Below are 27319 nucleotides of genomic sequence, written 5' to 3' on the forward strand. Positions count from 1 at the left end.
TTGAAATTCTACATCACAACTCGGGGACTGTGCCCTGCTGGGACTTACATAGTATATTCAGTGAATCCTTGCTAGAACAACCATTCGAGATCATTGCTGAAAAGTATGAGAAAATGAGGTTTAAAAAAAAACTCTCAATTTCATTTTATTGATAGTATTATTGCAAAGTAAATTCTACTAAACAGCCATCGTGACTATAAGGAACAGGTTCTGGCCTCTGATCCATAGTGAATGTGTTTCGATCAGTGATCACCAAACCTATTCCTAACAATTTAAGCATCTACAAAATGTAGGATATCCACCTCACTGACTTGCTTAATCTACACTCAAAATGGTAGATCCTCAGGATCTGGGATGATGATCACTAATAGTCATGGATCTGATATTTCTAGCTGTCAGCAGTGATGTTACTATAAAATACAGTATGGCGTGGACATGGTTGTGCCTTTGCTCTTTCCAGCATAATGTGTGCTTTACACTTTGATATTGAATCACTCTTCCTGAAATAAGTACTTCTTACAAAATAGTTTCTGCAGTGTTGCAAGAATCACAAGCTGCAAGGTTTCTGTCGGCAGGTATCAGCACCTGGAACAATCCAACTGGAGCCATGGTAACAGCCTCATAGGAAGGAGGGGAGGAGTGCTGGGACCCCTTGACCAACTTCTCCTCAGAGTCATAATGTTCCTTAATCATATGTGCAATGAGCCCCTGCTTTTCTTTCACATCTTCTATTTTTACTGATGCCATGTTTACTGATTTTTTTTGGTACAGATAAGAAACATTTTTTATCTGCCGTCTGACTAGGTGCCTCCTGTATGCCTGCTGGATCATGGTTGCCGAGACCTCTTCCTGCTTGCGCCGGAGAGTGGTAGTAATGGGTTCATAGGAGGTCTTGGAAGGGTTGGATATCATAAACTTTTCCTCCATCTGCTGCTTGAGGGCATCCATCTCACCTGACTCACCCAGAACACGTTTGGTGAAGGCAAAAAGGATGTCCAGGCAGTGGATCTTGTCTCCACTCACCATTGGTAGGTCCATCGAAATCAATTTGAGTTTGTTGGGTTTGGCAATTCGCAGGGGCTCCGAAAGCGTATTTGCAAAACTCGAGAGCTTGGTGTACTCAATGAAATGTGTTGCTTCCACATCAAACTTCTCCCATACTTCGTAGAACATCTCAAAGTCGTCCTCACTGAGAGGCTCCGTGCTCTCCTCTGTGGCAACACTGAAGTTCTCCAAGATGATAGCAATATACATGTTAACAACAATGAGGAAGGAGATGATGATGTAGCTAACAAAAAATGTAATTCCCACTGAAGGGTTTCCACAATTACCCTTTGTATTAGTACCTGTGTTTATGAAATGTGGGTTACATTCCTCTGGCGAGTTGCTTAGAATTGGATCCAGCAAATTGTCCCAGCCAGCAGAGGTGGTGATCTGGAACAGGCATATGATACTGTTTCCAAAAGTTTCAAAGTTAAACATGTCATCGATCCCGCCATGCTTCTTTACATAGGCAAAGTTGGCCATCCCGAAAATGGCATAAATAAACATGACAAGAAACAGCAGAAGCCCAATGTTAAAGAGGGCTGGCAGTGACATCATTAAGGCAAAGAGTAACGTCCTTATTCCTTTGGCTGCTCGTATGAGACGGAGGACCCGTCCTATTCTGGCCAGCCTGATCACCCGGAATAAGGTTGGAGACACAAAGTACTTCTCGATGATATCAGCCAGGACAATTCCTATAATAAAAAATAGTTATATAGATAGTTATAATTTTGTTTTAGATTATAGTATGCTATGGGATGTTCTGCAGTGAGTTGGAACTGTGTCATTGGTCTATACCCACCAACTATAGACAGGATGACCACTACAAAGTCGAAGATGTTCCAGCTGACGGTGAAGAAGTAGCAGCGGAGAGCAAAGATCTTAACGAGACATTCGGTGGTGAAGATGATGATGAAAGCCAGGTTGATGTTGTTGAGAATGGACTCCATTCGAGGAGACTGCTCGTCCGTCTCTAGCATCATGGTGATCATGTTCAAGATGATGAGGATCATGATTGTGATGTCAAAGGCTTGCTTGGAGACCAAATCAAAGAAGAAACCTTGCAGAATGTTCTTCATTTAAAGAGCAAACAGACATGTTCACAAGGTTTGTCATTTAGTAATAATAATAATAATAATAATAATAATGAATGTAGTAGACCTTTTTTTTTTTTTTTTTTTTTTTTAAGAGTTTTCTTTTTTACCGTTGGTCTCGATATGGGCTTCTGTGGCTTTTTTGATCCCAGTTTTTTCATTGCATTATAATACTTCTTCTGCTCCTCAGTCATAAAGATGTCCTGTCCACCTTGGAATTGCAAAAATATAATCTTAAATATCTAAAATCTCAAAAATTTAAGCCACATATTAATTATTTCAGCAAAATCAGCATGGTGTCCGCACCTATCTTTCTCTTCTGCTGATTGAAATTGTCGATAATTACACCGATGAATAAATTCAGAGTGAAGAATGAGCCGAAGATGATAAAGATGACAAAGTAAAGGTACATGTACAGGTTGATCTCCTTAATGGGCTGCTCTTCTACCTGTGATGAGTAAGAAAAAATATACCTAGGCTATGACTGTTTTGTTTTTTGTTTTTTTACATATTTTGCTAGAATCTATTCTAGTTTTTTTAAATGGAATGATTCGAGGTTACCCCACGGGAATCCACTGCTGCATACATGATTTCCATCCAGCCTTTGAAGGTTGCCTGTAATTACAGATACAAGCATGCACATCAACCTCACAGGTGTGTTTTTAAACGGTATAGCTTTAAGGTCCATTATAAAACCTTAAAGTTCTTATTCGAATACCTTTGATATTTACAGAGGTAAAAAAAAAAAACGCTTGTGGATTGGATTCACCATAGAAACGTAGTTTCATACGTAGTTACATCCCCAAATGATCTTACAGTAATCTTATAAAAGGATACACCAGGCCCTAAAATAATTGATAAGTGAACACAAAGACAACAAATTAGTGACTTACCACTTGTAACAGTGAGAGGTAGCCCAACCCTACGTTGTCGAAGTTGACCTTCACCCTGGTCCAGTAGAACTGGGTGTTGTTCATGGCCAGACAATCTGATTTATTGTTCACTATTGAAGCGCTATGGATGTAACCTGTCCTGCTGACGCACTTTCCAAATTTCCCGGCGAAGAGGTTGACACCCATGATGCTGAAGATGAGCCAGAAGATCAGACATACCAGCAGCACATTCATGATGGATGGGATGGCACCAATTAGTGCATTCACCACCACCTTAGCATAAAATAAAGCAATATTTATCATGCTGGATACTTCAGGAATAAAGGAAGTGGTGAAAGACAGGCCCATTTTAAAAGGAAACACCATACTGTACAGTTAACATGAATGTAACACAGTCACAGCATGTACATTCTGATGAGAAGGTGACTTACCCGCATTCCTTCAAATCTGGACAGGGCTCGTAGTGGTCTGAGGGCTCTCAGCGTCCGCAGGGATTTAATAGCTCCAAAGTCTGAGTAACCCAGAGAGTTAGCCACCAAGCTAATTAACGATACCTGCAGAGTGAGGGGAGAGGAGGAATGCACATTTAAGTGGAAAAAAAAAGTTTAAATATGTGTTAAGCTTTTTTTTAGGTGATCAGTCTGTGGCACTGCTGAAGTGGTATCTTTGACAGTGGCCTTCAGCTCATTTGCATTTTTTGGTCTCTTGTTTCTCATTTTCTTCTTGAAAATACCCTTATAGATTTTCTATGAGGTTCAGGTCTGGTGAGTTTGCTTACCAGTCAAGCACACCAACATGGTCATTAACCCACTTTTGGGGCTTTTGGCATTGTGGGCAGGTATGTATATATATATATATATATATATATATATATAATTCCTGTATGGTTGCTTTTGCAATGGATGCAATGGATGCCATTATATCTAAGCTTAAAAGCAGAGGGTCTGAATATCAATCCAATTCCCAATTACTACAAAAGAAATTCTAAAATCAACAAGCAATTAACAGTATATGTCAATATCTTCAGATACAACACAAAAGAAAGGCTTTTCCTAGAATTTAATTTAAGTTGCATTCAGATTATTATTACCTGTGCCAGACGTGTGTATGATGGATAACGGATGTATGACTGTTTTTCCATAGTCTACATCTCACAAGGAGAATGGGTTTAAGATCAAGAATCGTGTTTACTCAGAATGCACCTCTGTTTTCTGCAAACTTGGCATGTGCCACTCAGACATGACCAGTGCGTCTATAATAAATTACATCTGGCACCTAAATGCTGTACTTCTGTATTGATGCCTCACTATCGGATTGCTGCAGGTGTATCAGAACTGCATACTAACTATTAAGATCTCATTGCATAGTAGCACTTAACTTTCAATCTACTGTAATAGCTGTATACTGTATATCAATTGTAGTTACTAGGCAGTTATATCTTTTCGACTTCTCAGATTGACACTGAACATGAACATTTCAATATTCTACAGAAAAACATAACCAAAGATGAAAAGAGCTAAAGATGAGACTGAACACTGTAAAGTCCATACATGTTTTGGGACATTCTACAGGAACGCATTCAATAGAATTCGAAATTGATTTATCTACAAATGAGTTGTTTTTCAATATATGTTTCCACTCTATTCTACATTCAGAGCAGACAGAATGGTATTCAACTGTCGAATGACCCGCTGATGACGGTTGGAAATTAGGTACATGAAGAGTTCGTGAAATGACACATAGACAAAACCAGGACAAATATGCACATATGCATAGTAGGTCGTGCACATACGTGCATACTCAACTATATATGCATATTCACTATGCATATATATTAAATAGAGTGAGTTTTTTTATAAAGAATTTTTTTTCCATTAAATAAATGTTAAATAAAATGTAGAAAAATGAGTTTTACAGATTGGTACACATTAAGTAGACATAAGGGCCAAAATTGCATCTGAATGAATGTAGATTTATTTTTCAACTTTATATTGACATGTTTTTGGATTTAATTTGGGTTGTTCCTGCCCCCCCTTCCCCCCCCCCCCAAAAAAAGGTTCTTTATAAAAGAAAGGTATATATTAGAGGGATGTTGTAATATATCTAAAGAAGATCTCATTTCTATGTGTAACTAGAATAATATAATATACATATTATAATATAGTATAATAAACAGCAAAACAACTAAAAAATATTCAATAATTATTACATAAACCAGGTACTGTTATACCAATATATTATAATGCGCTCTGCTGCTTCAGTTTTCAAGCATATAATGTAATTTTATTACTTTTTTCCATAGCCTTATAATAAATACTGAAAAGTCAGCACTATTAGTATCTTCTGAAGATAAAAATATTAGTTAGAGTGTTATTTAAATTCGATATAAAGGCCAATGTCCTGTACATTTCTAGGTCACAAAGAAAGACAATGGCATTTATATCTCAAAATGAACTGACAATCCAACGAGCAGCTGTGATGCAGAGGAGAGAATTCGTCCTGAACATCGACTCACCTCTGACCTCTGAACTATGAACTTACCCTATCATTAGAGGTATGTGTAGAGATCTAAATAGAATTAAATAGAAAGGTGAGACCAGGAGATACGCAGTGATACGTAATGAAATGTATTCATGTAGAAACAAAACGCAAAAGTGTGTGTGTGTTTCTGAGGTATATCACTGTGACCATGAGTAACTTGAGAACTCTTGGGTCTACACAAATTGCTTTTAAAATGTATTCCTTAATAATGTTTAAGTAAATAAGCAAGAACCATAGTGTCTGTTAATTCCAGGATGCAGTTTGTGTTGCATTCCACTAACAAATGTAACGTCATTATGTTCCTTTCTTTCTCTACAACTAGGACAAGTTTCCTTACCATTTGCTGTAATACAACAATTTTACAGGTAAATTATGCATTTATAAAGCTTTTCAATCCTTCTTTAGTAACATTGCATATTTCCTAAAGTCCAACTTTGCCAAACATCCCCACCTTTTGCAAAGTTACCAATCGTGATTCTTGACATGTTATTCATTTGCTAGATATCTGAATATTTGCAGAAATAGCGGTATAAAAGGTTTTTATAAGGTCCGGAAAAACAAAACAAAAGCTTGATTACAGATCAAAGAAAGACTGTATACTGTATACTCACATCCACTATCAGGAAATCCAGCCAGCACCAGTAGTTTGTGAAGTACTTCTTAAAACCATATGCAATCCATTTCAGAAGCATCTCCAACACAAAGATGTAGGTGAAAACCTTGTCCGCATATTCTAGCACCACTTTTACCACCTTCTTTTGTTCAATATAAATGTCTTCAAACGCCTGAAAGAAAAGCATCGAGCTAATGTTAATACACCTAGAACACTGTGTCAGAATGTTATCACTGTTATATCAAATATACCAAGAAGCTCCACACTGCCCATTTAATAATAATATATGATTAGATTATGTTTTTGGTTTCCTAAAAACCGAGTGTCCAGCGAATTACAAATTAGCTACTTAGCACAATCTTGGACTGAGGTACAATAGAATAGCAAATGCCAGACAATTTTAGATCCCTTATTCTTCTGTTTTACCGATGCATGATTATTTCTGGCCACAAACCTAACAAACAATGTCACATGTTCAACTAATTACAATACACTCTCAATAATCATTTATTCTGTGTCCTCCTACCAGAGCGCCACTGCTGAGGAGAATCATGAAGATGATGAAGGTCTCAAACCAGCTGTGTTCCACAATTTGGTAGCATGTCCTTCTCAGTGTCCACCAGACCAGGCCTAGTCCCTGGCTCGAGTTTATGTTACACCCCTTACAGTGAAGTATACAGACTGAAAATAATCAAAATAATTAGAGTTAGCTGGTAAAAACCAAGAGCATCGTACCCCTATAAGATAAAGACCTCTCACAATGGTCTGAGGCATATATGAACCTGTGGTCCTACAGGTCCTACAGAGTGCAAAATGTAGAAAGTGGAAATAAGGTGTTTCCTGTAGGTTACGCTTCACCTAAGTGAAATAGTTCAAATTAAATATAACAGAGCACATAAAGTTATTTTTTAGATATGATTTTAATGTTTTTTATTTATTATTATGTTGTGAGTGACGACGATGGACAGGATTAGAAACAAGTTTATTAGAGGGACAGCGCATGTAGGACATTTTGAAGACAAGGTGAGGGAGGCGAGATTGAGATGGTTTGGACATGTGCAGAGGAAGGACATGGGGTATATCGGTAGGAGAATGCTGAGGATAGAGCCACCAGGAAGGAGGAAAAGAGGAAGGCCAAGGAGGAGGTTTATGGATGTGGTGAGGGAAGACATGCACATAGTTGGGTTGAAAGAGGCAGATGTAGAGGACGGGGCGGTATGGAGACGGATGATCCACTGTGGCGACCCCTAATGGGAGAAGCCGAAAAAAGAAGAAGAAGATAAATATTGTCATTTACTCACACTCAGGGAGACACTCTTCTGGCTCCATGGCATCACCAGCTAACTGGATGTCCTCCTCTTCTCCTTGTGAATTTCTTAGATCCACAGTACTTCCTTCTGACATGCTGATCAATTCCTGATAAAGTCAAAAGGCTTGTGGTCAATTCCTTTTTCCATCATATCCATTGTATTATAGCCACAACAACTGAGCCTTGTTTGGATCTATTACTGATATCAATAACAACCAACTTACTGGTTTGTTCACTTCATCTTCTGATATCTCTGTGTCATCTTCCTCCTCCTCTGGAAACTCCATGTCTGATTCTCCAGGTGCTATTGGAACACATATGCTCAAACTGGGATTGGTCATGTAGGTGTCTTCTCTTTCTGAAGTGATATGTTTCTCTACGTAACTGATGATTTTCCCAACAGTCCCATTGCATTCAACATGATTGGTGCCATGGCACTTCAGCACCCAGGCTTGCTTGTTAGTGTGCCAGCGTTTGGCCAGGTTGCCACTGAAGAGGTCCTTGATGACTCCCAGGATCCAAGTGAGACTGGTATATATGCGTGCAATGGCAATTTGTAGGTTATTCATCTCACCATCCTCCTCTGGAGCAGACAAGTTATCAGAGCTGAAGGAGCTTAGCAACAGAGCCAAGAAGAGGTTCAGAACCTAGAAAGACAAGTAGAAAATGTATCAGCCTAATTTAGCCTTAGAGGAATGGTGCTGTTTAATATAGAATGCAGAGTATCTCTTCAAAGGGCTTTTTCCTTTCCAGGATTCCAGGTATATCATACACATCATACATCATAGCTACATCATATGGCCTGATTCCAAAATTGTCAAACTTGGCACAATGACAGCAGAGTTCTTCCTAGCTTTGCACATAATACCATAGATACTGCTAACTAGCTACTTGCCAGTCAATCCTAGTGCAAATCCATGCTCCACTCCATGGCTTTGTCATTTATCTGAGCCAAAGTTCATAAGTATCTTCTGGCTGAGAATTTGCCATGCCTAATTGTACCATGCCATACATTTTAATATGCCTCCTCCCCCTTCAGTGCTTCCAAAGCATAATAGCTATTTTAGTAGTACCAATGCTGCAATAAAATCCCAAAGACTTATTTCTCTTCCTCTCTTTCTCGTGTCCTGTAAAATTTCTAAACCACAGCAACCAAATCAACACTGCAAACAGAAACGAAGTTTGTATTAAAGAAATGCAAATGATGATAAAAACATCATCAACAAAGCATCGTTAACCATAAAAACATAATAATTATATTCTTTCAACTCACCACCAGGTTTCCAATGACCATAACCAGCATGAAGACGAGGATACAGAGTGGCTGGCCAGACACCTCCATGCAGTCCCACATTGTCTCGATCCATTCACCACACAAGACACGGAACACAATCAGAAACGAATGGAAGAAGTCCTTCATGTGCCAACGTGGCAGAGTGCAATCCTTGCTGATCTTACACACACAGTCCTGGTAGTTCTTCCCAAACAGTTGCATGCCAACCACAGCAAAGATGAAGACGATGATGGCCAAGACGAGGGTCAAATTGCCCAGGGCACCCACAGAGTTGCCGATTATTTTTATTAAAGTATTGAGTGTGGGCCATGACTTGGCCAGTTTAAAGACTCTCAGCTGAAGGAAGATGGATGGATGGATGGATGGATGGATGGATGGATGGATGGATGGATGGATGGATGGGGTTATGCTGAAGTTAGTTTTGCTGGCATAAATTCTAATAAAAGTGAAAACTGCAACTGCTCTGATGTGATCTTACCAGTCTGAATGAACGCAGCACAGATAATCCCTCAACATTGGACAGGCCGAGTTCCATCAAACTCAAGCAAACAATAATCCCATCAAAGATATTCCAGCCTTGCTGAAAGTAGTAGTATGGGTCCAGAGCAATGAGCTTCATTACCATCTCAGCTGTAAAAATTCCAGTGAACACCTCAAGACAATGAAGAATAAAATAATCAGCAACAAATTAGCATCCATATCTACAAATCTGTATCTATAAATCTTCTCTCTTGTTCACCATTTTAAGTTTAAAAAATGTCAAATTTGGGTTTATCTGTCCACAAAAATCTTCCAGTCATTCACTGTCCAAATGTGTGTTTTTGCCATTTACAAAATGCATATATTTTGCATATATGTCATTCAAATGCAAATGGTCGTACTTTTGTCTTTTAAAAACAATAAAGTACTAGTTTTTTTTAAACTTTTGATAGGCACAGTATACAGGGCACAACAGCCATGTGACTGACTAATGATGGTATTATTCAAAGAAGCAACCAAGAGCCCATAGCCCAGACATTCCACAAACTTAAATGGAAGGGTAGCAAGCCATGACAATGTGAAATTTGTTAAAAGAGATTTTAAACCTAAAGTTCTTTTAGATGATTAAATCGCAGATTACATTTCCAGGTTTGTCTCAAAGATCTACCAAAAAAAACCCAGCAGTGCCGATTACCTTGACATCAGCATCCTCACTGTGAAGCCTGATGGTTGTTGTATCATGTTGAGTGTTACCTTTCGTATGTGCTCCTCTGAATAATCCCCTCTTTATACATTTCCTGAAGTAAACTTTCCTGGTCTTTACTCAAAGGTCAAGGACTCGAGGACCACATTCTAAACTAGATGCTTTATAGCCCAATGTATGGTGCATTCTCACCAGGTTCCCCAAACTCAGCATGCCATTAAAGTCCTCAGTCATGGGGTAATGCTCCAAAGCCATAAAGAGTGTGTTGAGCACAATGCAGATGGTGATGGCAAGGTCCAGGAAAGGATCCATCACCATGACCTTTACTAACTCCTTCACACCAAGCCATGTGGGAGAGCACATCCACACCAGATACTTTTTAGCAAACACGTACCAGCAAGGAGGGCATTTCTGATGGGCCTCTTCAAATTCTGAAATATACAAATTAACAAACATAGTTGAAAGCATTATAACAAAAATCTGGATGCTTTGTGTGTATACATTTTTTTTAGCTTATTTGTTTATACATGTGAGATACATAAAGACAATGTAAGTTACATGGAAAAGAAAAAAATTCGTACAGAAATATATTCATTTATAAATTGCCGTTTGGATATATAATGCGGATAACAGAAAACACTGAAAGGTCTAAGCCCACCATCGATGGCATCACTGCAGAAACTGACTGAGCTGAGTTCCCGCTTCCTGCAGGAAGACAGACCTTCAACCTGCACTTGCTGCATGGATTGGCAGACTTCATTAGCATGGTCTTCTAAACATGCTAGCTCCTGGAGACACCCGAGACATGGTATACACATCTTTATAGGCCGAAAACATATTGTGTGTAGTGCAAAAGTGCAAATATTTGTGTAGAGCAAATTAATAGTGCTGTTCATCTGACCTCTTTGACCTTTTCCATGCTGTGCTCAGAAAACAGGGTAGGTGTATGTGGGTTGGTGCCACTAGTTCTTTTTTGATCTGGCAGAAGTTCGAGCCGGCTGTTGATGGTAATGCTGGGTTTAACAACTTGAGAGCAGTGGCTCCGAATGCTGCTTGTGCGGCGCTTGTGCCATGGCATAACTGTGGATCCTGCTCGACTCCGTCCCTCATAGAGGGCACTGGTGTGATCTTCAGCCTCAGAGTTTTTGCTCAGATTGAACGTGAACACGCTGCTACTGCTGCTACGACGTGTACTCAAAGGATGGGAGGAGAGCGTGGCTAGGAGTGTGTGCACAAACTAAAGAAAAAAAATGAACAGTTGAAAAGAGTTGACTGTAAGGATTACCTTAAATAAACTGCCAATAATCTTTAGAAATCCTACCTTCTCATCAGGAAAATCATTTTCTGCTTCTTCCGACATGGTTCTGAGGCATCTGGGTCTGGATCGATGCTCTCTGGACTCCTTGCGACAAAACAATGATGGAGACATGTCTTGGAATGAACTCCGTTCAGTCTCCTTCCTTCGTTTTCCTAATGACTAATGATTTTTACAATGCCTCTAAATGCCACTGATGTGATTGACTGTCATCTTATTTATATGTTATTAAAAAATATTCTCATATGCATGATTGATAATTAAAAGGAGGCTATTAGATCCACATGTGTACCCTGAATTGTTTATATGCATTTATATACAAACTATACACAGTACCCTCTGCTCTCTGCGAAGCTGCTCCATGGCCAGCTGGAACTCTCTTTCTTTTTGCCAAGCCTCAGCTATGGTGGCCTGGTTCTGTTCCTCATATGCCATGGCCACCACAGCCAGAATCAGGTTTACCAAGTAAAACGAGCCCAGAAAGATCACCAGCACAAAGAAAATCATGTAGGTTTTACCAGTTGAACGTAGGGTCTGCGACATAATAAAAAATTGTTAAATCATGAATCTTTCTGTTGGCAATAGAAAACTGATTACCTGATGGTAGAGGTTTTCCCAATAGTCTTGAGTCATTAGTCTGAAAAGTGCTAGGAAGGCCCATCCAAAACTGTCAAAACTTGTGTATCCATAGTTTGGGTTTCTCCCAATCTTTAAACACTCAAACCCATCAGGACACTTACTGTGCAACAAAAACAAAAAACACGTTCAAAATCTGACAATATTCATCTTTCAACACGCTTAATATTCCTGTTATGATAACCAAACATTAACAAATATTTTTGTAGTGAATAATCAATCACTATGGAAAAAAAGTATTGCTTATTATTTTTGCCATGAAAGACCATTGACTGGTGTAATGTGCCACTTTGTCATTAGGATTCTGACAGTTTGGATCTTTTGGAGATCAGTTTGGATTCTGTTCATGTCTTTGGAAGGAGCGCATGCGAACCCTGTCCTTCGAGAAAAGATGAAAGTGGTTAAATTATGAAGGATGGTACAGTGGTAAAGACTTTAGAATTGCTACTTCACAGCTCAGAGGTTCTCAGTTGGATCCTGAGTTTGGATTATTGCCTGTTTCACACATTTTCCTTTATGTATATGTGGGTTTTCACTGGGTTTTCCTGTTTCCTGCCGCTGTCAAAACACGCAATAAAGTAGATTGACTAAGATACATTTTCCGTAGGTATGAATGAAGTGGCAACCCATTTAGGGTGAATTCTCCCACACTGTGCCCATGTTCCCAGGATAGGTTCTAGATCTGTGACCCATGCAGTTTTTGCCTAATTCTTTCCAAACAGAATCCCCTCATCATCCCATCTTTTTGTTACCATGGCAGCATAAGACTTAAGTGACAGGCAGAGGGAGGTTGAAGTTTTAGGTTTTTTTGTTGGGTAAGTGGTAATGAATTTTAATAATTGGAACTTTAGAAATTAGTGCAGAAAGCGACATGGGGTGTAACAGTACAACAAGGTTGGAGATGCCAGACAGGGGGAGAAACAAGGCTAAGGAGGAAGTTTATTAATGTGGTAAGGGAAGACATGCAGGTGGTTGGCTTGAAAAAGGCAGATGTAGAGGACAAAGGATACAGGTAGAGTGGGCACAGCCTCAGTATAAAGACAATGCTAAATAAAGAGAGAGAGAGAGAGAGAGAGAGAGAGAGAGAGAGAGAGAGAGAGAGAGAGAGAGAGAGAGAGAGAAGGAGATGCACACAGGTTTCGGCTGATGACTATTTGGGTGCTATCAGTAACACATAATCACGTCCTGGTACTGACATTCCAGTATAAATACTTTTTTTTTTTTTTAAAACAGCCACTGTAAATTCAGTGTAACAGGAGTAACAGAAAAGAAATAATTAGGCATTAGCAAAGATCTGCTTTGTCCAGGGTTGCTAGGCAGTTGGACATTCTCAGAGTCTCTATAGTAACAGTGACCTAGAGGAGGTGACTAGCAGACACTGTGGCAAAGTGCCTCTTGGGAATAGCCTCTCCATAGTAGTGTGTATGTATGCGTCAATACCAAACGAGAAGTGCTCTTGATTCTCTGATTGCATGCAATTTACAATGTCCACTTCTGAGTCCACCAATTTTTGTTTCCTATTCAAGTCTGTCAATGTGGCTAGCTGTTCCACTTAGAGATCATCTGGATTTGCTAAATGAAGACTATTTATCAGTTATAACTGTTATCATTTATAGATTTGCAGAACCGTCTATACATATTTCCTGCAACTTTTACTGTATGATCTGAAAAATTCATAGAAGGCGGCATAGTGAGCCACACTATGAACATTTGCGAATGGGTGTTTGTTTAGGCATGTTAGAGAGAGAGAGAGAGAGAGAGAGAGAGAGAGAGAGAGAGAGAGAGAGAGAGAGAGAAAGAGAAAGAGAAAGAGAAGTGTACAGTAGCCATAATCCCCAATGTTATGCTAAATGGCAGCCATTAACAAACCAACACCACATTTTAGCAAAATCACATGCTAAGTTTAGAGGGCAACTCCTCCACACAGCAATTTTTATCAAGCTGCTTTCTGGATCTGTTGAGTCATATTTGTAAAGGTGCATACAGTGTATATTTACTTCACAGATGTGTATTGAATTAACTCTGACAGTACAGACCTATTCGAGAGGCTCAGGGATTTATGGGATTATCCAGTAATAAAAAACACAGATTTTTGCTTTGATCATTTGACTGCTGTTTGTTTCATAATAAGGATCTGTTGAGCTGAATATGTTTTTTTGTTCTGATCATTAACATAACATTGTATATGTGTAGGTAACCTTTTTAAACAGATGATATGATATGATATGATATGATATGATATGATATGATATGATATGATATGATATGATATGATATGATATGGTTTCTGGGATCTTCTTGTTTAGCATCTGTGCATGTCTAATGGAGAATGTATATATTTATGAACCTAACAGAGAGAAGAAAAGAGAAAATGAACAAAAATGTTCTCACGTACCCAGCGTCACTGCTATATCCACATATCAAAGCATCCTTTTCTCCTTCGATTTTATAGAAGTTCTCTGAAGAGAAAGTAGACAGGACGATTTCATAACAAGAAGATTTTGTCATTATCACTGGCTTTTAGATGACCTAAGTCCTATGCTACCACATCATTTAAAAAAATTGAATGTAAGCTAATAAGAGTGTCTGCATAAACACAATTTCAGAGGCTTACAGCTTGACTGTACCTTCACTGCTAATGAAGTCCTTTATGGAGTGCCAGGTCTTGTTATTACAGAAAAAGCTTTCATTTCCTGGATAGGTGGCGTTTACACAATGAGCAATGCTACGGACACATTTCTGCCGTAGGACACCCATAAAAAGCTGGAGACCAATCAGAGCAAAGACACTTAGGCAGAAGACAGTCAGGATCATCACATCTGCTAACTTCCTTACTGACTGGATCAGAGCTCCGACAATGGTCTTCAGACCTGGAAAGGCACAACAACATGTCTGTAAACATAATGCAGTGATACGAGGTGGTATCAAAAAGGTTCTGAACTAATGCTGCTAACTGGTGCTATTCTGACCACATGCATTACCACGTCTGCAATTTCATCACGGACAGCAGGTTAGAACACAGAGCAAAAGTGAAATTCTGGGTGAAATGGGCAAAGTGGTAGAAGAACAACACTGCTAAACAATGAGAGATCAGGTAAAGTTTCAACAAGCTCAACCCCCTAAATTGTCGAAACCATTCGGCAACTTGTGCATGATGATCGACGGAGAACAATTCATTGCGGAGATCCAGCAAGAATCGCAGAAGGTGCTTGACATGCTTTGAAAAGAAGACTTCCAGCACACATTCCAGAAGTGGCAGGAATGCTGTAAGCTGTATTGCTGTGCATGAAGACTATTTTGTATGTGATAGTGTCAAAAACGTGGATTAATAATGTGCTTTCTTGAAAACAAAGCTTTTTGATACCACCTTGTATAGCTGAGAGCTATGAATTATCTGTGACTTCTTAGTAATTCTAACACGGACCATTTATTACCATTTTACAGTAGAACAGATAACGACAGTGCAATCGTATTTTCAAATTAACGCAATTTAAACTAAAAAAAAAGCAGGGACAGAGAGAACATTACATTTAAATATTTCAGTCTAATTTCAGTCTAACTAACTATCTATACTGTAGATATTTTAACAACCAGTATCTGATGACAAATAAGAAAAAATAAGATAAAAATAAGAAAATACAAGGTTTCTCCTCCACTCAGATGCTTTTTTTTTTTTGCTCAGCACAGTTGTCAGCATGATTATTTGAGTTTGATTGATCATAAAATGTTTTTTTGTTTTCTTGCATCATTTTGCATAAATCCTAAAGAATGCTATGCCTGAACATCCCAAAGAATCAGCAGTTTCTGCAAGGTTCAAAACAGCCCACCTAACAAATTTAATGAGGTCACAACTTTCACCAGTTTGATGTTTAATTGAAACTTTATCTGCGTATGTGCTGTTCTGGTGCCAAGTGATTGGCTAATTTGATACGTGAATAAACTAGCAGTTACACAGGTGTTGCTAATAAAGTGGTTGGTAAATATGTATTGAGTTTATATTATTCTTACATCACATCTAATCTTATCCACATCCACGTCCAGGCCAATGTCTGCTATGTATATTATATGTCTGTGATTCTCTCAGTGGTATGTAAAGGACTTTTACCTGGGATGACAGATATGGTTTTAAGGGCTCGCAGGACTCTGAATGTTCGCAATGCTGAGACATTGCCAAGATCCACAAACTCTGTCACGTATCTATGTAGAGGGGAAATCAGATTTCAAAAGAAATGCCTGCAATTAATAAAAGGATAAATTCTTTTCCAAGGCTCTCTAATTTTTACTGACTTTATCTGTCATTTAGTGTTTTTTTTTTCCTTCCATCTCTCTGACAACTAATCCGTGTCTAATTTGGTCAAGCTTTAATTCTGCATATGTAGGTCATCTGAAAAATGACTCACTGGCTACCTGTGCTCTCTCTCTCTCTCTCTCTCTCTCTCTCTCTCTCTCTCTCTCTCTCTCTCTTTCTCAAATTCTCCCATTTTCCACTCTCATATAATTTTTTTAAGGCTCCTTCTCTCATATCAACAAAATGAAATCTCTTAGTGTTGCAATTATCCATCATCTCAATATTAATCATCACTCACATTTTCATTTCAGTTTTTTTCTTTTTCACTTTTATACATTTTCCTTTTTGTGACCTATTCTTGCATGCTGATACCCCTCGTTTGTGTGTAGGTCACATTTTGCAGCACCACTGACAGAAATGGCTTTACGGTAAAAGCATCAGCAGTTATTATTGCCAGCTTTTTTTTTTAGTTATGTAAGCAGCCACTGTGGTCAAATCTGCAGTGAATAAGGAAATGTTTTCTGAACTACATCTTGAGAAGGTAGTTTTGTCTGGTGGTAGTGTTTTAAAGTATGGAGGTCTTGCCTAGATCAGATAAAAAAAAAATATATATATATATATAACACAAGGAATACTTACGCCATAACGATGACACTGAAGTCCAGCCAGTTCCACGGGTCCCTGAGGAATGTGAAGGGTCCGATACAGAATCCTCTTGCTAGGATCTTAATGAACGACTCAAACGTGTAAATGCCAGTGAATGTATATCTGAACAGAAATAAAGCAAGAAAGAGGACTTTGGGAGTGGAGCAGACCAGAGCAAATTAAAATGTTAAATAACAATAGCGTTTTAAAAATAATTTTTGTATAAATTTTTGGGGGAAAATTTAGGGAAAATTTCATTCACTATATCTGGCATTCCTGTCACATACTCACTATGCTGTATGATATTTTCCACATAAAAAATTTCTATTCACTATAGCGTTCTGAAATAGAGTAATACATGCCCATGAAGTGAATTCATTCTTTTTTTTAAGATTCAGATGTTCTTATTATCCAAAACATACATTAAGCATATCTGTAATTAGTTCGCAGTACATGTGGCAGGTATAATAAGGGATGTGGTGTGCTAACATATCAGCATGCTGCATGCCCAGTCACATTCTCTTTCACCTGCATTTGCATCTGCATTTGCATCTACATGTTCAATGAGTGTTTATGCACGACAGGCTGCATCTAAAGGTGTACGCAGTGAACAGAGCGAATGTATTAATCTGTTTAAAATCTATGTGCCTGTTAAAAAAACATTGAAAATATTATACTAAGTGGGATTTATAGTCAGATGAACATCAAGCACATGCACTTCCGAAGGCAAGACACTACAGGAGAATATGATTTTTATGTAATAGATTTCACAATCAGTCTTTGCCAAATTAACTGCATTTTCTTTTTTTCTTTTTTTTTACTTTTTAGATTTGTGCAAATGTGAATCCGTTTTTTTGTCTTCTGAATTTGTTGGTGTTTCATTTCTTTACTGTTTAACAAATAAAGCAGCAGAAAATTATAAAAGATTATAAATAGTTACTATTATTTATTTTAAAAACTATATTTTTATTATTATTATTATCATTATTATTATTATTGTTGTTGTTAGTAACAATTATTATAAAACAATCCTTTTTAAAATAATATATACTGTATTACATGATTTAAATAATTGATAATAATCTAATAATCCAAAAATATTTAGGAACATTCTGTAATAAATTTCTAATGAAAATATTTCATGATTTAACATTATTCATATTAATAATGACACGAGTGGGTGAAGCTCAAGAAAGCTGGAGATGGAAAAAAAAAAGAGAAAAAGATATATTACATAATATGGTTCTACTTGCAGTGTCTTATCTGGATCTAATGTGTTATTTAAAAAAACATAACAAAAAACGTCTGACAACATTTTCTATATTGACTCATGTGTTTGCCGAAGACATGCAAAAAAAACAAGCTGATACTGTTTTTAAAGAAATATTAAATGGTAAAAATTCCCACACCCTCTAACGCAATTGGTCAATGTGACTGAGATTAACTCTTGATTCATGACTTGTTCATTAAGTTGATCCACTCACTCCAGGATAACTGTATTAATGCCTGCAAATTATGTTTGAAAGTGAAATCTGATTTATCAGTAAATCTGATTGACTGAAGAACTTTTTCCATTCAGAACACAATAATAACATTCACTGCATATGAACCACAATGTTTAGAAGAAAACATCAATGACCACAATGTTTAGTGGCATGACAGCAAATCAACAAACTGAAATTTTATTCGAGAGCAGCATTCCAGTTGCAGTACAGTGCAGTGAAAAGGAATCTTACCGAAGCAGGATTATCCAAGAAGAGCATCCCATTGATAAAAACTCTCATTATAAATCACATTTGAATAAAAAATATACAGCCTCTACTTACCCTAATTACTACTTGTAAATGTCTTAATGTTACTGATATACACTACATGGACAAACGTATTTCGATTCTTCCAGCTATATGTGGTTCTTTTCCCACAATGGTAAAGGAACACAACTGTATAGGATGTCATTGGATGCAGTAGCATTAAATAAACTATTAGACCAAAACCTGTTCCAGCATGGCAAAGCCCCTGTGCACAAAGCCAGCTCCATGAAGATTATTTATTTATTTATTTATTTATTTATTTATTTATTATTACAAGTTATTAATATAACTTGTGCAATATTTCATTATTTCTGATAATCCTGTTTGCACTGTTTGCACTACACTGTTTGCACCAAGTCACACTACACATATATTTCATTGTACATAGTCATATTATTATATTTTAGTGCAATTATTTTTTGTTTATTCTAAAATAATTTAGTCTTACATTTTCTTATTGCAGCTACCAAACAAATTTCAAACAAACAATGACAATAAAGAATTTATGTCCTAATGTTATGGCTTTACATAAGTTGGAGTGGAAAATCTTGAATATCCTGCTATAGATCTCTGACCCTATTCAACCCTATTCAGCAGCTTTGGGAGGAACTGCAATGCTAAATGCAGCGCGGGCCTCCTCACGCTGCATCAGTACCCCACTTTACTCCACAAGCACACTCCAAAATCTAGTGGAACATCTTGCGGTCATTATTATAGCAGCAAATGGGGACAAATTTGTATTGTAATGTTCAAAAAGCACATGCAAATCTTTTGTCTATATAGTGTATGAAAACCTAATATCTGTAACCTGCAGCACATCTGTATAATTATAAATACTATAAATTTGTTTTTTTTTTATTACAGGTGATTCTCTATTTTAAACTTTGTCTAGATGCATCTTTTCTTAGCCGTCATTTTTTTTGGAATGGACCTTAACTTTTAATTAATCCTCAATCACAAATAAGAAACGGGAAAAACAAACATGTTATATAAATACTCACTCCAAATACTTGGTCCATTGTGCAGGGTCTGACATGGCCATAAAGAAACAGTTGGTCAAAATTGTGCACATAATGAACAAACTAAACAATGTAGAGAGAAGTTAAGGAAGTCTTGAAATGTCATTTATTACATTGCTTATTAAATCGTTATATAGGAGCAGGACATGTTATCAAATCATTTAACTCCAGCTCTTCATTTTGGGTTATTTGATCTCGGGTCAGGTGTTCATCATGATCAAATTACAGGTTTAAGTAGCAATAGATTTCCTGTCTTGACCTCAACTCAGAAGAAATCTGTAGGAGCTATAGGATTTAAGGACTGAGTATGATAATTCTGTCCGTATTTGACCTGATCTGGTGTCCTGTTCTGAAAGAAGTACAAAGCTGCAAAGCCTCCATCTGTGCAGGGAGATGAGAATGTGTATTAGCGCAGGATGGGTAAAAAAAAAAAAAGATTTTGAACGTTCCGGATGTGCATGTTCAGGGACAAATGAAGAGGCTTATAAATTGGCTTTATGCAAGTAAACCGGATAGATTTGGGCTCACTTTTTTCTGTTATGTAAAACTATTATCTTTCATATAACACTACAATTTCAAGACTAATAAACCTAAAATCATTTTTAGCAATTTTGTACACCTAGTGTTTTGTAGACTCAGTCCTACAGTGAGGAAAATAAGTATTTGAACACCCTGCTATTTTGCAAGTTCTCCCACTTAGAAATCATGGAGGGGTCTGAAATTGTCATCGTAGGTGCATGTCCACTGTGAGAGACATAATCTAAAAAAAAAAATCCAGAAATCACAATATATGATTTTTAAACTATTTATTTGTATGATACAGCTGCAAATAAGTATTTGAACACCTGTCTATCAGCTAGAATTCTGACCCTCAAAGACCTGTTAGTCTGCCTTTAAAATGTCCACCTCCACTACATTTATTATCCTAAATTAGATGCACCTGTTTAAGGGCGTTAGCTGCATAAAGACACCTGTCCACCCCATACAATCAGTAAGAATCCAACTACTAACATGGCCAAGACCAAAGAGCTGTCCAAAGACACTAGAGACAAAATTGTACACCTCCACAAGGCTGGAAAGGGCTACGGGGAAATTGCCAAGCAGCTTGGTGAAAAAAGGTCCACTGTTAGAGCAATCATTAGAAAATGGAAGAAGCTAAACATGACTGTCAGTCTCCCTCGGACTGGGGCTCCATGCAAGATCTCACCTCGTGGGGTCTCAATGGTCCTAAGGAAGGTGAGAAATCAGCCCAGAACTACACGGGAGGAGCTGGTCAATGACCTGAAAAGAGCTGGGACCACCGTTTCCAAGGTTACTGTTGGTAATACACTAAGACGTCATGGTTTGAAATCATGCATGGCACGGAAGGTTCCCCTGCTTAAACCAGCACATGTCCAGGCACGTCTTAAGTTTGCCAATGACCATTTGGATTATCCAGAGGAGTCATGGGAGAAAGTCATGTGGTCAGATGAGACCAAAATAGAACTTTTGGGTCAGAATTCCACTAAACTTGTTTGGAGGAAGAAGAATGATGAGTACCTTCCCAAGAACACCATCCCTACTGTGAAGCATGGGGGTGGTAGCATCATGCTTTGGGGGTGTTTTTCTGCACATGGGACAGGGCGACTGCACTGTATTAAGGAGAGGATGACCGGGGCGACGTATTGCGAGATTTTGGGGAACAACCTCCTTCCCTCAGTTAGAGCATTGAAGATGGGTCGAGGCTGGGTCTTCCAACATGACAATGACCCGAAGCACACAGCCAGGATAACCAAGGAGTGGCTCTGTAAGAAGCATATCAAGGTTCTTGCGTGGTCTAGCCAGTCTCCAGACCTAAACCCAATAGAGAATCTTTGGAGGGAGCTCAAACTCTGTGTTTCTCAGCGACAGGCCAGAAACCTGACTGATCTAGAGAAGATCTGTGTGGAGGAGTGGGTCAAAATCCCTCCTGCAGTGTGTGCAAACCTGGTGAAAAACTACAGGAAACGTTTGACCTCTGTAATTGCAAACAAAGACTAGTGTACCAAATATTAACATTGACTTTCTCAGGTGTTCAAATACTATAATAGCTTTCACTTCCATGAATTTTAATTTCGATTTGTAATGTTAAAAAATTGCAATAATATATAAGAATATAATGCTTCTGTAAATACCTGAAATCTAATATCAACATCTTCTTACTAAAAATATAGAGGCAAAGACAAAGGGCTAGTTTTGCTCACCTGGTGGTTTGTGAAATCAAACTTTACTGTGTTAAATAATTAAAAAGATCTCATCTTAGTGTTCATGAAATACATGATGTAAATATGTACGTAAAATATTATAATGAACATAAATGTCAGGAAAAGGATATGAATGTACTAGTATCCTAATGGCAATTCTTCTGATGATGTGAAATGGGCTGAAGATGTACAGGGCCGATGTGGCATTGAAGCGGAAAATGGCCTTCCCCTTATTCAGCACTATAAATATCTACCAGGAAAAACAACAAAAAAAACAGTTTTAAAGCTAACATTAAAGTTTCATTAAAAACATAAGCGAGATTTTAATGATTGTCAGTTTTAATTTACCTTTTGATTGTTGAAGTAAAAAGGGTCAATGTCTTCCAGCGGGACTCCAACCAGTCCTGCTGGAATGTCACCAAAGATTCGAGGAAGCATTTTTCCAGATTCCAAGTCTGCTTGGGGTTTGGGATGCTCTGCTTTTGCACATAATTCTGGGGAATCCTTGGAGTTTTTGGCCTGCTCTTCAGCAATTCTGTGCTCAATGTCCATAAGGGACTCGTGAGTAAACGGGCGCAAGCCATCAGAACCCGTTGGTAGCAGTATGGTTGCCATCTTTTCATCCTGATTGTCCTGTGTAATTTACTCCCATCTGAAAATATGCATCAGAAATAAGAAATACATATAGTACTGGTAAGATTTCTTTGGTAGAGAATCATTTAAATTACATTTATAGTCTTGGTTATCATTCCATCATGTCATCATAATACCTGCAGTCACACTTAAATTTTGATCCACAGTCACCTAGTCAAGTTATACTTTTGATATAAAGGAACCAAAAATCGTAGGTGATAAAAAGTTTTAAAAAACTAATAATTTCAGGTCACCCAAGAACAAACTTAAGTACAACTACTACTATTATTACTACTACTACTACTACTACTATTACTACTACTACTATTACTATTATCAGTTTTACAATTACTACTAATACTACTACTACTACTGCTATTACAACTACTACTACTATTATTACTACTACTATTACAATTACTACTACTATTACTACTACTATTACAATGAATACTACTACTACTATAATTACTACCACTATTACTACTACTATTACAACTAGTACTTCTATTACTACTACTATTACTACTACTATTACTACTACTACTATTACTATTACTACTATTACAACTACTACGATTACTATTACTACTATTACAACTACTACTATTACTACTACTATTACAACTACTACTACTATTACAACTACTATTATTACTACTACTATTACAACTACTACTACTATTACAACTACTACTATTGAAAATGAAAATGATTCAATTTAGACAACATGAAAATGCAAAAATGAAAGATAAAACCTGTGTGCTCATTACAGCAGTGATAGAATTAATGTGTCACAGTCCAGAGTACCAAAAAACAAGACTTGAATTAGACTAGCTATAGCTAACACTCCTTACATACATCATCTATACTAGCATTATCTTACATTGCCTAGCTTTATTTCTTTATATATATATATATATATATATATATATATATATATATATATATATATATATATATATATATATATATATATATATATATTATATGGTTTTGTTTAAGCAAAGCTTTAAATAATGGAAGAAATGAAAATGTGAGGTGCTTTGTAGACATTTTTCTGAATACCAGCTGGTCTTCAGTATTGAATTTCTTCTAAAATGTACCTTGACTTTGGCTTTAATACTTTCCTATTTAAAGAGTTTATAAGTTAAAAATGACTCCTCGATTCACTTATTGTGCTCCTTATAGGAACTGGTTTATTTCCTTAATAAAATTAATAAATCAAAACCTTTTTCTCATAAATGCTGATTTAATTCCGAACATACAAAGGTTCCCCAACCGTGGATTCTCAGAAGCTTTTTTTTTCTTATTGTTATTTTCTCCCCTTTTTTTGAAAATGGTTTATAGAGTGCATTAGTGCGTTAAGTACAAATAGGTAGAGCAGGTACAGTATGAGTAAGAGCCACAGCAGGGAACGTGAAAAAAAACTACACTGACCTTTCTGGTCCTCTCCCTACTCACCATTCTCCTAGTTGTTCTTCACACTCCATCAGATTTAAGCTTTTAATGTAATTAATTCCTGATACTGTTATATAAGCCTGGTCAGTTTAGTGAGCAGTAGTGAGCAGTAGGCCCACCGGTGTTTAAATTTACATTATGGATATTACATACTTAACTAGACATTCATGTGTTGAACTTAGCATTGGAAGATGCATTCTGCGATTAACACAGTGAGCTAATTGATAAAATGAAAACTGTAAACGATTTAAAACACTCAGAACCTGCACCAATAGCTGTTCAATAAAGATATTAAATCTTCTCATTCACACGTCTATACAAACTACATTCATTTGAAATACTAATTCCATCCTTTGAGTGATCAGTGATTGACATTTTTATGGCTGCCTCATTTGTTCAAGCACTAAAAGATATCCATTGGGGCTGAAATCACACTGCCCCATAATCAGGGGTGGAGAAGGGGCCATTGCTAAGTTTCCAAAAAACATTCCAAACTCAAATATCTTCATAACTGGCAGTGAGACTGTTCAATGCGATTCTCGCTCTGCATTTAAAAAAATACAAGAGCCCCTTGGTTAAGAGACATCAGCTGTCTGTATCTCAATTGACATCCGAGCTGATTTCTAATGCACAGGCTACCAAACCTGTGGATAAATGCTTAGTGCATAACAGCTTGTTATCCAGAACCTCTGAAGTTGTTGTACAGAACCTCTGAAGTCCACATATTTCACAACTTTGGTTTATCTTTTGTTTTATAAACCTTTTTGATCTACAGTATGATATATATTCAACCAAATAACCCATAGAATTTACAATAAAATGTGTTTCCAGCATATACAGCCAGAGTAACTACATGTACAAAAATAATTTAAATTACCCTTGAGTGCTGTTTGTGCATGTGTGTGGAATTGTACCCGCTGCTGCTGTCTTGCTATTACTGTTTAACATTTTAAAATCTCCAAATCCTTCTATTTTGAGAAAATCACTGCCTGCTTAGTTAGGGGATTTGTGTGCATTAGTTACTGATCCCTCTCTGGTTTTATGAATGCTGTGTGTGTGTGTGTGTGTGTGTGTGTGTGTGTGTGTGTGTGTGTGTGTGTGTGTGTGTGTGTGTGTGTGTGTGTGTGTGTGTGTTTGTGTGTGTGTGTGTGTGTGTGTGTGCGTGAAGTTTGCCCCACTTCACTTAATCTGTTTGACTTTATCTTCATCTGTACTATCTTTTTCTATATGTTTCCTCCATAAAACATTTTAGAAGAAAAATGTCAACCAGATGCCTTAACTTAAGGGTCAATATTGAGCTGATTTCTAACAAACATTTGCTGATCGCTGATAAAAAATCTGAAACACAAAAGTAAAAAACTAGTCTGGGAGCTAATCCTGGCAGTACACGTTTTCTTGATAGTGGTCATATAGTAGATTCTGCAACAACAACAAAAGAAATATCAAGAGCTAATACACAGGGGCAGGGAGAGGAGTGCCCCACCGTTGACAGTATATCAGCTTTATAGCAAATACATCATTGAAATCTTCTCATTCACAACTTTATGTAAATTAAATTCATTTGTAATATTATTATATATTATTAATATCATATTATTATAAACAGTGATTTACTTTTTTTTCGATTTTCTTTCTAGATGTTTGTGTTGTCATTGTCCCATTTAGTTCAAGCACTGATAGATCTCCACTGGGGCAAGAATCTGGCTGCCCCATACTCTGGGGTGAAGCAGAGGGCAGGTTTCACAAAGACTTTGCAAGCCAAAAGATCTTCCTTATTGGAAGAGAGACTGTTCAATGTGATTCTCACTCTACCATTTAACAAAGTTTTTTCTGCTTGACACTTCTGGGGAAACTCATCATGGAAAAAAACTAAACATACAGACTGTGTGCCAGTGCAGAGTGATTTCTATTATAAGATATTTACAGCAAATATATGATAATTACATTAAGGGTTAGGGTTAGGACAGATCCCCTTATCTAGAGCGACTTGCACATCTTATTTAGAAAACTCAGCAGCTGAGGGTTAAAATCTTTGGAATCTAATTCCCAGTATCACTAATGTAATGTAAAAACCTTCTGATCAGAATGCAAAATCCTAACCCCTGAGCTACCACTTACAGTAGTATATCATAAAGATTGTACAGAAAGTAACAAATTATTATGGTAACTATGATTTCCTTACATTAAAAACGCTTGTGTAACAGTGGCAACAAAAACCCTATATTTGTGAAGGTGAATGTAGAGGAGGATGTTCATAAAAACTTGTATATGTCCATGCATAGTGTTTACTCCAAATATCTAAATAAACCTTTACATTTATAATTCTAGTCATATTAAATTATATCCTGGTCTTGTGTGTGAAACGTAGAATTTAATTAATTTGGAGAAAGCAAATGAGTGAAAGTTGAACTCACGTGCAAACTATGATGATCACTGCTATCCTCATGTCCAGGTCCTTCAGCTTTTTGCATGATCAGGTTGCCAGTCCGATGCTCAAACTACAATCATGTATTTTGGATAATGATGGATTTCAAAAGATCTGAGCACAAACTCGTTTCCCAGCTCTGGTTTTGTACAAATCAGTGCTGATGTTTTCTAGAAAGGCGCAGCAAAAGTGAAATGCGTTTTTTTTTTACGCATGAACTTTTTTGGGTAATTATTCAGGATTTAAAATGCACCGGTGTATATTAGTAAAGAATAAATGTAGTGTTTTCCCCGATGTTACTTTGCAGAAACAGAGCTGTGCACGCGTGAGCGCGCGTTTGTGTCTGTGTGGATGTGGGTGGGAGGGAAATGCGCGCGCATGTCAAGCTGCGCTGTGAAACAGTAATATACTGACGCACTGAAACACTGAAAAACTAAATCACTGTAAAAAAAAAAAGGAATACTGAAGCACTGAAACCCTTAAGTAGTGAAACACTGAAGCACTGATGCATTGAGACACAAAGGCACTGAAACACCAAGGCAATGGAACATAAAGGTACTGAAACACTAAGGCACTGGAACATTGAGGCACTGAAATACTAAGGGACTGAAACACTAAGGGGCTGAAACACTGGGGCACTAAACCACTGAGGCAGTGAAACACTGAGGCACTGAAACACTAAGGGACTCAAACACTGGGGCACTGAAACATTGAGGCACTGAAACACTAAGGGACTGAAACACTGAGGCACTGAAACACTGAGGCACTGAAATACTGAGGCACTGAAACACTGAGGCACTGAAACACTAAGGAACTCAAACACTGGGGCACTGAAACATTGAGGCACTGAAACACTGGGGGACTAAAAGACTGGGGCACTAAAACACTGAGGC

General features: G+C 37.4%; 1 protein-coding gene across 1 annotated transcript; it reads right to left on the reverse strand.

Annotated features, from left to right (window-relative positions):
* Positions 1–131: 131 nt before the first annotated feature.
* Positions 132–26781, reverse strand: scn12aa (sodium channel, voltage gated, type XII, alpha a). Its single transcript, XM_083524837.1, has 28 exons — positions 26416–26781; positions 22256–22559; positions 22037–22157; positions 19668–19755; positions 16850–16978; positions 16028–16119; positions 14550–14792; positions 14318–14381; positions 11884–12025; positions 11623–11820; positions 11293–11373; positions 10873–11208; positions 10630–10759; positions 10164–10402; positions 9267–9440; positions 8768–9124; positions 7719–8141; positions 7487–7601; positions 6712–6866; positions 6184–6357; positions 5573–5599; positions 3463–3585; positions 3032–3304; positions 2700–2753; positions 2445–2586; positions 2249–2349; positions 1847–2117; positions 132–1739 (listed from the first exon to the last, which is right to left on the reverse strand). Exons 2-28 carry the CDS (start codon positions 22520–22522, stop codon positions 517–519), a joined length of 5742 nt encoding a protein of 1913 aa, XP_083380963.1. The 5' UTR covers positions 22523–22559; positions 26416–26781; the 3' UTR covers positions 132–516.
* Positions 26782–27319: the final 538 nt, after the last annotated feature.

Source organism: Silurus aristotelis, assembly GCF_946808225.1.
Source record: "Silurus aristotelis genome assembly, chromosome: 22".
Classification (NCBI taxonomy): Eukaryota; Metazoa; Chordata; class Actinopteri; order Siluriformes; family Siluridae; genus Silurus; species Silurus aristotelis.

Excerpts from the sequence above, each read along its gene's own strand:
- scn12aa (XM_083524837.1), bottom strand. The coding sequence starts at position 22,522 with ATGGCAACCATACTGCTACCAACGGGTTCTGATGGCTTGCGCCCGTTT. Across the intron at positions 19,756-22,036 it reads TAGGATACTAGTACATTCAT|TGTTTAGTTTGTTCATTATG; the intron begins ATCCTTTTCCTG and ends TTCTCTCTACAT. Across the intron at positions 14,382-14,549 it reads GGACTTCATTAGCAGTGAAG|AGAACTTCTATAAAATCGAA; the intron begins GTACAGTCAAGC and ends CTTTCTCTTCAG.